General features: G+C 41.4%; 2 protein-coding genes and 1 non-coding gene across 4 annotated transcripts in view; all 3 read right to left on the reverse strand.

The window, feature by feature from the left end:
- Positions 1–368: 368 nt before the first annotated feature.
- FMC1 (formation of mitochondrial complex V assembly factor 1 homolog) lies at positions 369–1,335 on the reverse strand. The gene is made up of 2 exons (XM_071423062.1): positions 723–1,335; positions 369–628 (listed from the first exon to the last, which is right to left on the reverse strand). The coding sequence occupies exons 1-2, from the start codon at positions 849–851 to the stop codon at positions 434–436; spliced, it is 324 nt and encodes a 107-aa protein (XP_071279163.1). The 5' UTR covers positions 852–1,335; the 3' UTR covers positions 369–433.
- On the reverse strand, positions 1,305–1,377 carry TRNAR-CCU (transfer RNA arginine (anticodon CCU)). Its single transcript has one exon. It is a non-coding gene; the product is annotated as a tRNA-Arg (tRNA).
- Positions 1,378–1,786: 409 nt separating this feature from the next.
- UBN2 (ubinuclein 2) overlaps positions 1,787–14,971 on the reverse strand; it is a 51,829-nt gene continuing 38,644 nt past the window's right edge. For both annotated transcript variants that reach the window (XM_071423064.1, XM_071423063.1), the window contains exons 15-17: positions 12,775–13,021; positions 11,958–12,047; positions 1,787–10,998 (exon numbers count right to left, since the gene is read on the reverse strand). In XM_071423064.1, coding sequence (XP_071279165.1) covers positions 10,949–10,998; positions 11,958–12,047; positions 12,775–13,021 — 387 coding nt within the window. In that variant the 3' untranslated portion in view covers positions 1,787–10,948. The remainder of the gene's footprint in view (positions 10,999–11,957; positions 12,048–12,774; positions 13,022–14,971) is intronic.

Genomic DNA, 14,971 nt, shown 5'->3' on the forward strand with positions numbered 1-14,971 from the left:
GCTCCACAGAAGAGACCTTTGTTCCTGGGAGAGTAGGGAATTCCACATACACAGAATATGGCTGGGAAATGCCTCAGTAAACACTGGACAAATTCTCTCACCTACCGCATTTGAATCACGTGGGGGAACCACGAACGCCTGCAACCCCTCAGACAAGCAGTTCGTCAGTTCATCATGAAGGCTGACATGTTTTTCCACTACAAACCACCTCTCTGTCAACCCTTGGACGGGTCAGGACACACGTTCACAAGGTCGCGGTGGGCGTCTGGGAGGCCTGATGAAGGCAGAAGGGGTTGGTTGTCTCCAGTTACGGCTTTCACACCATAACCTAAACTTGACAAAAGGCACCTGCTAGAGACCCCAAGCCATTCCAGTAGCTCTAGGATATATATTTATTTATTGAGGAATAAACATTGAGCACAGCAGTCCCGCCTCAGCCCTTCCCTCCCGGCTGCTGAGGCAGTCTGAAGCCCACCAGCCCGGCGACCTCCTGTGGCGAGCGCTCTCCCCTGCCGTGGTACTCGCGGTGCAGGGCCTCGTGCTCCCGGACGCTGCGCAGCAGGCACAGGTAGGTGGCGGCCTGGAAATGCAGCTCCTGCTGGGCCCGGCACAGCTTCTCGCTGGTCACCTGCGGGGAACGGCGGTCAGGGCGGCCCCGAGGCCTCGCCGAGCCCCGGGAGCTGCCGGGGGGGCAGGAGCGGGGAGGGGAAGGCGGCGCGTACCCGGTGCGCGCGGAAGGCCGCGAGCACGTGCCGATAGGCGGGGCTGTCGCGATAGGAGCGGCCGGCGGCGTGGCGCAGCTCGCGCAGGAGCGCGCGCAGGGTGCGCAGCGGGGCTCCCAGCGCCGCCATCTTCCGAGCCGCGCGCGGCGCGCCGGCCAATCGAGCGCCGCCGCCCGGCCTCGCCCTCGCGCCCCGGCAGTGCGGGCAGTCGAACGCCGAGCGAGCGATCGCCTCCTCCTACTCTCTGCCGCCCTCTCGCGCCGTTGCAATCGGCGCTGGTGAAGTGCTGGGGTTCGAGCGCCGAGGCTGGGGCGTGCCCGGCCCACGCCTCGTAACCGGCCTGTGGTAACGGAGCGGGAGCACCGGGAGCCGTCCAAGAGGCGCATCATACGGCAGGAAACCGGCTTTGGCCGCGGGCGCGTCCCCGCCAGTTTCTGGGGTCTCCCTTTAAAAGAGGCTTCGGGTCCCGCTGGAGCCAGAAGGGGACGCCGCGGAGGAAGCTCAGGAGCTGCAGACTCGAGACAGCGAACGGCTCACAGACGTGAGGAGAGGCTGCACGGTTTGAGTGCGAAAAAAATTACCCACCCCAGATGGGACTCGAACCCACAATCCCTGGCTTAGGAGGCCAATGCCTTATCCATTAGGCCACTGGGGCTGCCGCAGGAGGCTGCTGTCTGTGCACTTAGTTATCCACTGTCCCCGCCCCTTCTCCATTTATGGCGTGTATCGGAGACCAATGATTGGGCAGCGCCGCCCGGCGCGGCTGCGCGCGGCCCCCCTGGGAGCCGGGGCCGAGGCGGGGGCGCGGTCCCTCAGTGGCGTTTGGCTGCAGCTCGGTAAAACACTGTGTTCCACAGGGAAGGGCTTCCTTCCCCAAGGAACCTTTTGCGGTTTCTAAGCACTGGTCCTGGCACACAGTGTGACCCTTGCTCGGGTGGTTGCCGTGACCGAAGGAGGCCCCCACCCCCAAACAGAAAAACCCGACAAAAAGCCCCAAGAGGGCCAACCCTTCAAGTGAAACCTTTCCCCATTTTTATTTTTGTGAGAAATCACAGACACAGGGCTAATATGTACATTCCTCTTTATTTAATACAGCACAGACACGTGACACATAGAAAAACAGAAAAGTACACTCATGAAAAAGCCTGTCGCAGTCAGGGACAGGGAACTGCTATGCCAAATTGAGTAAGGCTCCTACTGCAGAACAGGGGTCTGCCGGCAAGGGTGGATCCCAGAGCAAAGTCTGCTGCCTAAAAAAGCTTGTGCTCCTTTCAGGAAAGCAGAAAAGGGCAAGTCCCTTCCGGAACAGGTGAAGGCAGCGTTCCCTGCAACGTTTGCAGGATACGAACCCCATGACTGTGTTTGGATCAGAGCACTGATAAGTGCTCTCCAGTTATTCTCACAGAGGGCCAATAGTCCTGACCTCTGAAAGCATTGGACTGCTCAGGGATAGGAAACCTGAGTACCTGGAAGGAGTGAAAACGTCAAGTAGTCACACAGAATAGAGTTAAAATTAGCCTCCCTGACAGGGATCTGCTAGCCACAACTGGGAATGTGCAAGGAACTAACCAGCTTCCCAACTAACAAAAGACTAACAGCCATTAAACTGACCAGAACAATATTATAACGCGTTGGAACTGACGCGGGCTTTTGAGGCAGCAGCTTCTTCCTTTTCCTGCTTCAGTTCAGGATGGAGATAAAGCAGGCACCAGTTCCTCTGGCAAAGAGCCTTACACACTTTTAAAAAATTAAAATACAAAAAAGGGAGACAGGTGTATTTACAAAATCCATGGCTGGTACAGTACATCATTTTTAAGACACACTAAATGCTACAATCTTTCAGGTCCTGAGATTATTACAAAAAAACCAAACCAAAACAAAAACAAACCCCAACAACTCAAAACTTGTGTTCAGGTCCAGTTTTATAAGGAGAGAGGAAAGAAACCACACATTGATAACACAGTATCCCTTGAAGTTATTGGAACACACCTCCCTAAAAAATCCAAGTGAAAGTGGTGCTTACCACTCAAATGTAGCTGCATTTGGTTGTTCAGGCTTGTTGTCACAAGAGGGGAGCATTTAATGGGGCAGTTTCCCTGGAGAGCTCATCAGGTAAGCACAAGGCTGCTGGGATCCTCTCTCCATTGCTAAGCCCTATGATCTGGAACTCAAGTGTTAAAAGGAGGAAGGTGACCTTGTACAAATTCATGTTGGACTGAGGAAAGCATCACAGGAACCACCAACTCAAACAGGTTTGCCATCTCCCAGTAACTGTGCGCTCCTTTGTTCAAAGCCGAGGAATGCAAAGAATTCTAGCTGTGATTTAACATGTGTTAATAACAAAAAAAAATTCCTCCAGCTTTTTATTCTGAGCTCCCCAGTGAAAGGCAGCAAAATAGTTTCTCAGCCCTTCATTGTCTAGGGGATCACAGCAAGTCAGGTAGAATTAAACTGTATCCAAACTTGCTAAAATATATGTAGATATATAGATTAGAAGTTACACCAAACAAAGGATACGGAGGCCAAACTGCTGTTGAGGGGATGTTCCCCACTGCCATTAGCTGTGCAGGGCACTCTTCTTCACTGACCCTCTTTTAACAGACAGGCCTACAGGGCCTTGTACCCTCACCTGTTTTTTTTCCCCCAATGAACATAGAGATTTTGTATCATCAGAAGTTATCATCACAGATGCCCTTTTATTATAAGCACCTGATCTTAAGCTAGAGAATGGCAACTTTTTAATGATTACTCATTAAATGCTTCTAACTCTCAGTAAAAGACTACAAGAGACAAATCACATTAACAAGGATACTAGTTTAACTGCTAAAATATAGTGCTCCTCAGTAGACTTCTGGGGGGTAAAAAGTAGTAGTTAATTTTGTTGGTTTTTTTTTTTTTTTTTTACAGTAGTCCAAAAATAAATTTTCTCCATCTATTTCCAGTACAGATCTTGATAACTATGCAAGAACATGGTACTAATTGCTACATGATGGAATCACCGGCAATAAAACACATACTACAATTCTCACCTCTGAGCTAAATTGTTATTTGTAGTTACATACAACAAGACTAAAAGACCAGTGAGAAATATCTGGGGACTGGGATTTAGTTTTAATTGAGCTGGTAACTCCCCTTGTTTAGAAGCAACTTCATTTCAATGAGAATTTACTTTAATTCACTTCTGATGCTGGAAAGAAACCTGGGATGTCTCATGAGTTTCTTCCCAAATCAAATCTGTACATTAAAAAGCATTTCTGCAGCTTCTTAATCCAATTGTGAGAGCTGACTATTCTACAAAACTCTCAGACCAAAACCTGTCACAAGAAGTGATTTTAGCTTCCCTCTCAAGCAACTTCATGACACTTGACACTACGTGTTGCACCAGTGAAAGGGTTTCTTTTTTAAAATACATTTTTTTTTCATGTTAGCAAAAAGTTCTGCATTACCGACATTCAAAAATACTCCATTTTCTTTGGGTAAAATTTCAATATGTGTTAAGAGGGGTCGCTGGGGAAAGGAATGCATGTAACACTGAAACACGTAAATACTTATCTGCATAGTTGATATTAGTGACTACTAATCAAACTAAGGCCTTAGCTGGAAAAAGCTGAGAACACAAAAAAGTTTCTTCCCCCACTCTGGTGAAATCTGCTAAGTCTCAATGAAGCTCTGTCTACCTCAGCAACTGTTCAGTTTGGCCTATGATAGTGGCATCTTCTGACTGGTTTTGGTTTATTCTCTCCCACTCTTTTTCTCTTGGTACTAGACAATAGCAAATATGACTATTTATTGATAAAACACATCTGCACACACTGCTAGGAAGAAACAAAAAACCCTTTTAAGTGTTGCACATGATAGGAGCCAAACATAGTGTACATGCTTGGTTGGGATTACTTCACCATAAAGAAAATCTTAGTAGCTAATGGTTATTGTTTAAGCAGGAGATGACAGCAATGGAAGAGACTGACACACACTTCTAGATACAAAACATGGTGGTGGTTGGGGTAGAACTACAGCTGTCAAAAATGGCTACAAAAGACAGGACTATATCCTTGACTACTGACAAGATTAGCAGTTTTACTTAGGAGTGTGCAAAAACAGTAGCAGGGAATTTTTGTACTTCCCCAGTTCTGGGCCAGTTCCAGGCCATGTTGATCTCTCAGCATAACTCACAGCAGCACCAGGGCTTTCTAGAGCCCCAAAAGGCTATTACAGCAGCAAGGGATCACTGCATCATAGAAAAAGGACAATGAAGCCTCACCAGAAGTTTCCACAAATAAAGCATTCCCCTACACAACAGTTATTTTTCCAGTGGCCAGTAAGCATACTTCTGGCTGCTTATTTTGGCAGTGATTTCTTAAGCAGTAGACAGACACAGATTTTTACAACAGCGCCATTTGTTAAAGACTGCAACAGTCAGCCATCATCACCAGCTGTAGATTCCTCATCCCACAGATCAGCCCAGGATGAAGAGCATGTGTGTTCAAAAGGAATTAAACAATGTAATTGATGAATATGGTAAATTTCACTGAAGTAACTTCACTGATGCACCTAAGACAGATTAAGAAGCACCTTAAACTACCACTCCAACTGGCTGAGCTACCAGCAATAGTCCTATCTTTGACTGGCACCGTTAGATTGGTAGGAGAAATCCACTTATGGCATAGTTTGCCTAACTGGTTAACTCGAACATGTGAAGACAAGCCAAGAACTAAGTTAAGCTTTTCTCTGCCACAGGAACATATTTGGTACCATATTTTCTGCTTTCCACACTGGTTCTCCACCCATGAAGGACTCATCATTCCATTCCAACTCTGTAAAATAAATGCTTCCTTTTCATATTGCAACTCAAAATTAAATCTTCCCTAGGGGAAGCACATCACAGAACTAGAACAGTCTAGTGATGCATATACATGTTACCTTAAGTTTAGCACTTGGTCCACAAATGAAGTGCTAATTTCAGGTATTCATGTTTATAATAATCATAAATTAGATAGATCCTCAGCACAAAGCTGTTGAAATCACTAGATCATCTATTGCAGATAGCTAATTTTGTCTGAGAAGAAGGAAACAAGCACGGATACTATTATGAGGGTTTATCTGCAGCTAAGAACACATGAACTTACTGTTCATTACAGTAAGAGAAGAAACCACTAATGAAATCTCAACAAATTGAAAAGTACAACTCTAAAAGTACAATATGACAAATGACTTAGGCAGCATGTGAAGCATAGCTAGCTTTAAACTCAATTAGCAGCTGCACTCTTGCACGTTTTACCAAATTCATTCTTACATAGGACGCATGGTGGAAAGTGACAACTTTGGTAAGTATGAAAATCCTTGCAGTAACTGTTGTCAAGCAGATATGACCAGCTGCACACAAGATTCTTGCAGTTAATCTCAATTCAAATATGTTGCAAGCTGCTATTTTAACTTTATTTACCCCCCAGCTCCTTGGGGCTGTCAGCCACACATCTCTGCCTCAGACTCAGTGATTGTGTGAAGCAGTCCAGTCATTAATAAGGGCCTATAACATTTTACTTATGACCTAATTAAGAAATAAATTCAATAAATTCAATTTCTTCAGAGAAAAATGCAACAAGTTTCATTCCCGTTAGCCACTTCCTTTCTCTCGTGCACATTTACACACACTCATGCACACACTCTTTTATTGTACTGTCATCTTTGCACAAATGTTCAATCTTGAAGTAGCATTTAGCAGAGCCAGGAGAATGGAGAAAGATGAACAGGTTTCAGGAATATTGCGTGTGTGTGTGTGTGTGCACGTGTGAGAGAGAATGCACAAGCACATAGAACCAATGCCACAGTACAGCAGCTATGAAGTTACACACATTACACACTTGGTTTTGTTTTTTTTTTCTTTACAAAAGGGAAAAAAACCCCAGTTTAACAGCATAAAGCCATCTTGGCAAGCTTAAGATTTTCCTCCAAAATGCTTTCCAGCACTTCAGGATCGCTGAGAAAAGTTTAAAGAAGGTAGGGAAATAAAATTAAAACAAAAAAAACAAAAAAGGCACTTAAACAAAGGACAAAGGCCTGAATCAAGTAAGTCATGAAGGGTAACAGCCATTTCACCAGAGCTTGGACCAATCAAAGTCTACCAACCTTTTTAAAAATTTCTATAAAATTAAAATTGCATAAAGTGTTAATGAATCAGTTGTTTGCCTAATGCTTTAACTTTCTGGTTCATTTTATGAAAAAAAAAACCCAAACAAAACCAAAACAACTAACAAGCCCAAACAAAAAACCAAGTGTCCCTTTAATGATTTTCCCCCCCAGTTCAGCAAAAGATGAACGTTAGGTGTGGGAGAAAGCCTTCCACAGTTTGGCTTGGCTATAGGTTTTCCCTGCAATGCCATCTTCAAAAAAAATCCAGAACAAAAGCTGAAGAGGGACCACTGTGCTTTCACCAATTCACTCAAAAACAAACAAACAAAAAAATCAAAACAAAAAACCCATCAACCCAAACACCCGAATGCTTCTAATCCAACTGTGGGCAAAAACTAATCAAAAGAAAACAAAAACCCCTGTAAACTAGATTAAAATTTGCTAATAAATACAGCCAAAAGTTCATTTTATGAATGTAGCAGCAAATGTGATAAAGTTAGTCGGAGTCCAAGGTGACTCCCAGAGGGTTACTGGTTCGCACAACTGATGGCAGCTTGGGAGAGTTGCAGATTTCTCTGTTTTCATGTCCTCAAGGGTCTTGCACCAAGTGGAGAAGGATGTGGAGGAAGGGTCAGGTGATGGGACTGCAGGAAGGAACAGGCTTTTAGCACCTGTCCCACCCTTAAATCCATGCATCAGACAACTTTGATCAGATTCAAACACAAAGCAGAACCCAGGTAATTAAAAGTTTCTTCTGATTAGCAGAAAACAGATGTGAAACCCACAGCATCCGCACTTGTGACTCAGTTGATCAGTATTTAGACATGTTTCTCTAATCAACAGAGAAGGCTCGACAAAGTGACTTAGGCCATTTGTGTCTTGGAATGGGAGAACACTGCAGTTATAGTCCAAGGTATCAGGAAACTCTGCAGCCTGTTTTTCATCTAGCCTGCCTTCTTTCTTTGCAAGAGTCTCTAATGATTTCACATAGCTACCATGGTTTTTGGGACTTTGGATCATGTAGCAGGGAATACTACCCAGACAGTTTCAACATCTAAAACCTATGTTTGAAGTTATTGCTTGCATTTGTTTGGGGCTTTCAGAGAGCTTGACACGTTAGCTCATACACAATCCCCAAACCAAGTTCAGCCCTACTGCCGGAAAAGACAGCTCTACTTGGCTTTCTTATTGCTTGTGAATACTGAGGGTTTATTTAGTATGTACAACTACAGTTTATTTATTAACAAAGGCCCTTAAAAAGTAGTAAAAACCTGGTGGGGCGGGGGGGGGAAATGTCTTCAGAAGAGCTGCTGTGCAGAAGATAGTAAAACATTAACCTAGCTTTGCATTCAAACGTTGCAGTTGTTGCAGTTATCTTTCCTGTTCTGTCTATGCCACCTGCAAAGGTCTCTGGGAACCACCCTATTACTTCCTTTGATTTGGCCTTGCTAGGTTTAACCAAGCAGAATAGAAAACAGCAAGTAAAGGGTCCCCATCTCCAGTGTTGTTCATTCAAAAGACACTCAGAAGCATAATGAATAACAGGAGTATAATGACTGAAAAGATTTACCTGCTGGAGGTTGTTTGAACTGATGTCACAAACAATGTATGGTCATCTTTATTTTCATCACCCTAGTATCTATTTCCACAGTAAGTTTTAGTTTACTTGTTTCCCAAGACTGAGAAGCTCAATAGGACACAGAGGTAGGACTACTCCTGCCCTCAAGATTTAGAGAGGATACTCTTCAACCGAAGATGAAGCATATTTCCAGAAAGAAAGGAATGTTGAAAGGGAATTTGTGCTGTAGTTATAAAGGGCTCCAAGTCTCCCAGTCTAAAATTTCAGTAAGTATGAAGACAAAAGATGACAATTTGAATGGGATGCCTTGATGAGGAAAACACAGAAGAGGTAGAACTCTCTTAGGACGGGGTCCTTTATATTGCTGCCCAATGGCTCACTGCCACAACTCCCTTAGCTACATGCATTGGTAAAGTTCTCAGGTTTGCCACAGTTCAGAGAATTAACATCCTGTCAGAACTGTTGGGCTTTAAAAAACAAAGTTGGCTTCCTTCAACCCTTCCTGGAGAAAAGAAAAAAAATATCAGATGAAGCTTGCACTCTAAATAGTTTATGGTATTTTGACAGAATTTGTGCAGTATTAATGCCAGGGTCTACACAGTGTTTGTGTTTCAACTCTACACCTCGATGGAGATGCAAGCTTGTCTGATCAACACACCACATACAAAACATTAGTGCCAGCTCAAAAGCATTTAATTGGCAGATGCTGTGGAGTGAAACTAATGAACTAATGCATCTTAATTCAATCTGTCTTTCACAGAAGTGTTGTGCAAAAACATTTATTGCTGAGCTCAACCCAACATTTTTATACTAAATACACAATATATATTATTTTAAATTTATGCATATATATTTATATAAAATTAAAATGAGCTCTAAATAGAAAAGAAATTGTTGTCTGATCTAAGAAAAATAAATCACATGTAAAAGAAACCTGCAAGCTCTAAGTAATCTAGCAAAATATATTGAAGAGTCATTATTCAGGGGTCAAAGTCTCTCTAAAGGTGTGAGATAACCAGCAGTGTCTGGTTCAGTCTCCGAGTCAAACTACCAGAAGAACTATCTACTAAGAATTTCAGCATCTCTGGTCAAAGGAATGTTCCAGGGTTGAAGGAGAAGGGCGTCATACTGATTTATTTGCTCCTTTTCCCTATGACTTATTTTAGTTTCTGCCATTCTCACCTTTTATCTGACAGCTCAAGGGACTCAACAGCAAAGTTCTGTCCTAGTGTCGAAAGTGCAACACGTGCTGGATGCTTCCTAATCTTACATGTGAACTGGTTGACGTATTGCTATCAAAGAAAAAAAAAACCAAAACAAAACCAAACAACAAAGCCAGCTCTGCAGTCTTGTGCTACCATGTAAGAAAGAGTTCAGGTCAAACTCCCCAGGCCAGCAGGGGCTGGAAATGCTGGAGACAACCCATTCAGCCCCCAGAAGAGAAGGCACCTCTGGTCGCTTTTGAACGACTCCTCTTTGGCTAATGCCTGAAGCAGTATTAATCTGACTCTGGAATAGGTCACAATCAGCTTTCTTTAACTAGCAAATCAATATAATGCATGGCTTCTGGGAGGGAGTTAGATAAAGGATGAAGCCTGAGAATGAGAAAAGAACTGGTTCTGGTTCATGAAAGACATGAATAGAGCATCTTTCCAGTAGCAAATAAGCACAAGGTAAAAGAAAGTTTAACAAATGAAAATACTGAAATATTAATGTGATTAAAAAAAAATGTGGGAAAGAAATGCTAGTCTGACCAATAAAACGTGTGTTTCTTTTAATGTAAATGAATTTCCATCCCCTTCCTCCCTTAAATAAGAACTTTTGTATTAAAAAAACCTTGAAAATAAATCAAATAGTCTGTGTCTCACATACTGATGTACCAGATCTGTTTTTGAAGACAATTCTCTACTGAGACTGCATACATCTGTAGGCTCCCTAAAGCCAAACAGCCTTCTAAAGCTGGATAAATGCCCATTATCAGAAACTGCTTTTGTCTAAAGGTTTAATTATAATGCAAAGTATCCCAGCACCATCTCTATTCTACATAACCTTTGGTCCACAACCATATAGTACACTCAGGACCTACACATAATCTTATACTGGGCACTTTGGGCACTAAGGAAGTGGATGATTCCACCTTGAATGGAGAAACCTATTCTAGCACCTTTCACCATTTCCACTTTTCATTGGACTTCACCCAGAAACAAAATGTTGGTGCTGCTGTGGGTTTGACGATCAATTTCTTTTAAGAGCCAATCAGAGCAGATAAAAAAAGGTTGTTTCTTTAGGCAATATCAAACTATGACCAGTCTGCATGACCAGGAGGACCAGTCCTCCTTTTCCTTCTCTCTTTGATCAAGTATTGTTTTATTTTTCTTCTTCCTCTCACCACAGTGCTTAGGATCAGAATATGTAAACATTGACAGAAACAGCAGCCCTGTGACAATAAGCACTTTCCCAACTGGGCAGATTCTGTCAGCCAACCAGAACTGCGTCAGCTCCCTTGCTTGTCCAGAAGTCACTGGTTTTTCCGCTGTAACTTAGTGTCCCCTTTACTTTGGCCTCCATCTGTAGTTGAGACAGAAACAAAAGGGAAGAATAAAAGCATGAGTGAACTTTTGCTTTTGTAACTTGCAGTAGGAGAGACAGGAATTTGGCAGGTTCAACTTTAGCATCACCAAAAAGTACATGGTCTTTACTGAGTGGAAGACTTTGCGTCTTTTTTGTAGGTCATTTATTAGAAATAGCATTATTTATATATCAAGCTTCATACTAAAACACTGCCCAGTTTTTTTTTGGTACTGAGAACCTCTCAAATAAAGAATGAAGAATGCCCACCAAGCTGCCACCCTTCCCATTCCTTCTCCTGGCCCCCAGAAAACACATACAGGTGACAAAGAAAGGTGTACACTCTAAAATGCACCCTCTAAAGCTTTCTGAAAATTTTCCTGCTCTAAGCCTTACAAACAGAAAAATAAAATGCTCTGCTTCAAATTTCTCTTCTCAATAAAAATATCTTCTATTAAGCATAAAATTCCTAAGGAAAGCAGACATTCCATTAAGAAACCATCCCACCATTTACATGTGAATATAGTCTTATAAAAAACATGAAAAAAGCTTTTAGCTGGAAGGTCAGTTTCTCCTTCAAAGGGGAAATGAAAATTTTTAGTGGGAAAAAACTTTATGCAGCCTATAAACAATCATGTTACTGTCCAGTAAGTACTACTCCTTTTTTCCCCACTAGCTGAATTTGTACACTTCAGTTTCTAGAATTGTTGCAGTAAAGTACTGGAATTTTTGGGTTTTTTTTGTTCCTGATATTGAAGAGTAGTAGGGGAAAAAAAATCATTCCGGTTCCAAAAAATACTGCTACAATAGAGTACGTTCTGCCAGCTGTTCCCAATGTTCGTCCCTGTGTTGTGTCTTCTCTAAACTAAGTGCTGATGTACATTATATTTCAGTCTAAGGCAGAAATCTGACTTTTAAGTTAAAATAAGTTAAAAATAAGAAATATATCATGTCTTTACCTGTGTAAGCTTGCTGCAAGTGAGCAGGCAGAGGTGAGTGAGACAGCGTTGCTGCATGCTGAGCACCTGGCTGTAAACCCTTCAGTAAGTCTGGAGGGAAAAAAGGGAGAACAAAGATAAAAAATAAATCTTGAGGAGAGAGGCAGTCTCTGTGAAATAAAGTTTTTGTTTTTATAGTCTAGCAGTAGCAGCTTATCTCCACAACAAAGAATAAATACCTGATGGCATTCTGATGGTTGGAATAAGTCAACAAAGACAAACCTATTCAAATACAGTTAGTCAAATGTCAGAGCAAGGACCATGCCTTGCTATTGGGATGCAACTCTTCATATAATTTGGTTTGGCAGAAAGACCAACATTTCATATAGCTTAAGGACATAAATAGCTTCCTTATAAGCACGAAAAAGTAAATGCCATTGTGGTTGACAGTTCTTTGTAAGAGAGCTGTTTGATATCTGAGGTTATTGAGTTAAAGCTACTTTGAGGAATCACCTTAAGTCTCTTATTTGAACTGTGACATTTGAAGACTTTTAAACTCCTTTCTAAAAATAAGGTATTAGAAGTTAACCCAAAAAAGTATGTTCAAAACTAAACATATACCATGAATATAACAATGAAGTTAAGCTTATCAAAGGTGATTTATAACATATAGGTATTATGTAAAGAAAGTTTTTACCAGTGAAGGAATCCCATTTACTCTCCTGTAGGGATTTTTATGAACCAAATCTGAGTGTCTGAGGACTTTATTGCTTCACTACTCCATTTCCATTTTAAGGATGCATCTTTCCATTTAGCACAGTGTCATAATTCCACTCACTCTGAGTTAGGCTGTGGTGGAAAGCCGCTGAGGTAGATCCCGAGGTGGTTGTCACTCCAGCTGTGTCCGTCCCAAAGCCAAGCAGCTCCAAGGGAAACTGGAAGGGCACAGTCACAGGAACAAGGCCACCCAGCATCCCAAAAGGAGTTAATGGTGCAGACGTCACGTTCTGACTGGTCACAGACAGGGGTGATGCCATGAGAGTCAGAGGTGAGGCATTAGCCAGTAGTGATGCTCCTGCTGTTGACTATGCAAAAAAAAAAAAAAGAAGCAGTACTTCAAGATTTTTAAAGATCTGAATTGTATTCTTTAAGGGTATAAAAATCAACTATTCCCTGTTAAGTGTTGCTCTGTTGAGAAGTATATTAAACTATTAATGAATATCCAGTTATCCACCTAGGAAGTCTTCCCAGTGCTCATTTGGTAAGCAAGCACAATTTTATTGCAGATTCAGACATAAAAGTATGGTTCATCTATAATGTTTTTCTCATCAGCCTTACAGCTAATTTCCTTGATCTCCTTTCTTATTATGCACTGGGCCTACAGTCACAACGTAATGCAGTATCTTCTATTAGATTAATAATATGAAATTATCCAATGCAGATCTGAGGTTCTTCAGAAGTACAGTGTTACACCTCTCCCCTTTGCAAATCTGGGTCTTAACAGAACATTATTTCTAAAGAGGTTGCAGAGAAACAATGAATTCTGAAAATTAAGATTCATATGTAAGAATCCCCAAACTTAAGAAGTCAGGTTAGCAAGATGCATACATACATATGTAGAGGTGTGTATGCACATGTCAGAGGAAAAGACAAAGGAAAATAATCTCTCCACTCTAAATGTCAAAATGAAGTTAAATTCACTGCAGCTTTAAAATAAAAATGCAAGATTAGCCAGAACATTTTAGCTACAACAGCTCCCAAATCACATTAATTCCTCTAATATTAGATCAGCTTATTCTTGTTTAACAATCTTGCCTTCACTGCATATACAGTAATTTCATATGCTGATGTTCAGTTCTCTAATTATCTACTACAAAACAGTTAGTATAGAAAGCACTTTGAATCAGACTCCAACTCAGATATTGTAGTTATTTGAATTAAAAGACTCAGACGGAATAGGATTACAAATCTGTGCATTTTTACAACTAAGCCTCAACTAAACCCAAAATTTAGAATCACTTTAATGAACACATGAGCTTAAAATGAAAATGACATTTTACTGAGTTCTGTAATAACAACTTACAGAAAAAGCAAAGTGATGAAATCTCCTAGCATGGATAAATTTTTATTACCGGTTTTGGTCTTAAGATGTTCCGATGAAAGCAGCTAAAGGAAGGACAGTTTCTTCTCATGAGAAAACACAGTATTTTAGAACAGTGGCCCCGTAAAGGGCATTTACCTAGGCATTTACCTACAGGTGATGTTCCTAGCAAGTGTTTATGTTGGTCATCTTAAAGGTACCAACTTCTACAACATACTCTATCCCACAAGTAGAAAAAAAAAAAGAATGAAAAGTATCAACACACTATCATTCTCTTTTGCCTTTAAAAGTACTAATTTCACAATAAGCTTATGTACAAAAAATTGACAACTGTTCATTGTGTATGTAATCTAGTAAAGGGCAACAAAATAAAAGCAATACAGTAATGTTTTGCAACTGTGAATTTGTTGAAAAAATGCCTCAAAACAAACTTTTGTAAAGTGCTCTGCCAAGATCTTGCTTACTCACTCAAAAAGAAGAGAGAAATACAGTGAAGAAAAGAGGTACAGAGCACACCCTAAAGGAACCGCAGTTCAGATGGTTCTATTTAACTCATGTACAATAGTTCTTAAAAGGGTTCATCCTGGTCATGGAGATCTGAGTCATTAAGATCCTTAGAAGTCTAAGGTAGATTCTGCTCAAGAGTACTAATGGTAGCTAGAGCTTTTTAAGGAAATCACATATGTACTCTTTGGCTTTGTGTCCTTAAGATGTAACTTTCTGTGAGGCTTCAGCAAGTATAAACTTGTATTCTGGTAAATAATGGTGTAAATCAGAAGTGGAAAGGAGGCAAACACTTCTTGGAAGCTTCCTAGTTAAGAACACCTTTATTATCACATGAAATAATCTAGTTTCATCTTTCATGTAAGCAGACCAGAATATCGTAATGAGCAATGCAGGTACCATTCTCATCTTCTAACAGCATCTCAAATAG

The sequence above is a fragment of the Agelaius tricolor genome, unplaced genomic scaffold, assembly GCF_023055355.1.
Source record: "Agelaius tricolor isolate 1412-34295 unplaced genomic scaffold, bAgeTri1.0.p SCAF_3, whole genome shotgun sequence".
Lineage (NCBI taxonomy): Eukaryota > Metazoa > Chordata > Aves > Passeriformes > Icteridae > Agelaius > Agelaius tricolor.

Excerpts from the sequence above, each read along its gene's own strand:
- FMC1 (XM_071423062.1), bottom strand. The coding sequence starts at position 851 with ATGGCGGCGCTGGGAGCCCCGCTGCGCACCCTGCGCGCGCTCCTGCGC. Across the intron at positions 629-722 it reads CGGCCTTCCGCGCGCACCGG|GTGACCAGCGAGAAGCTGTG; the intron begins GTACGCGCCGCC and ends CGTTCCCCGCAG.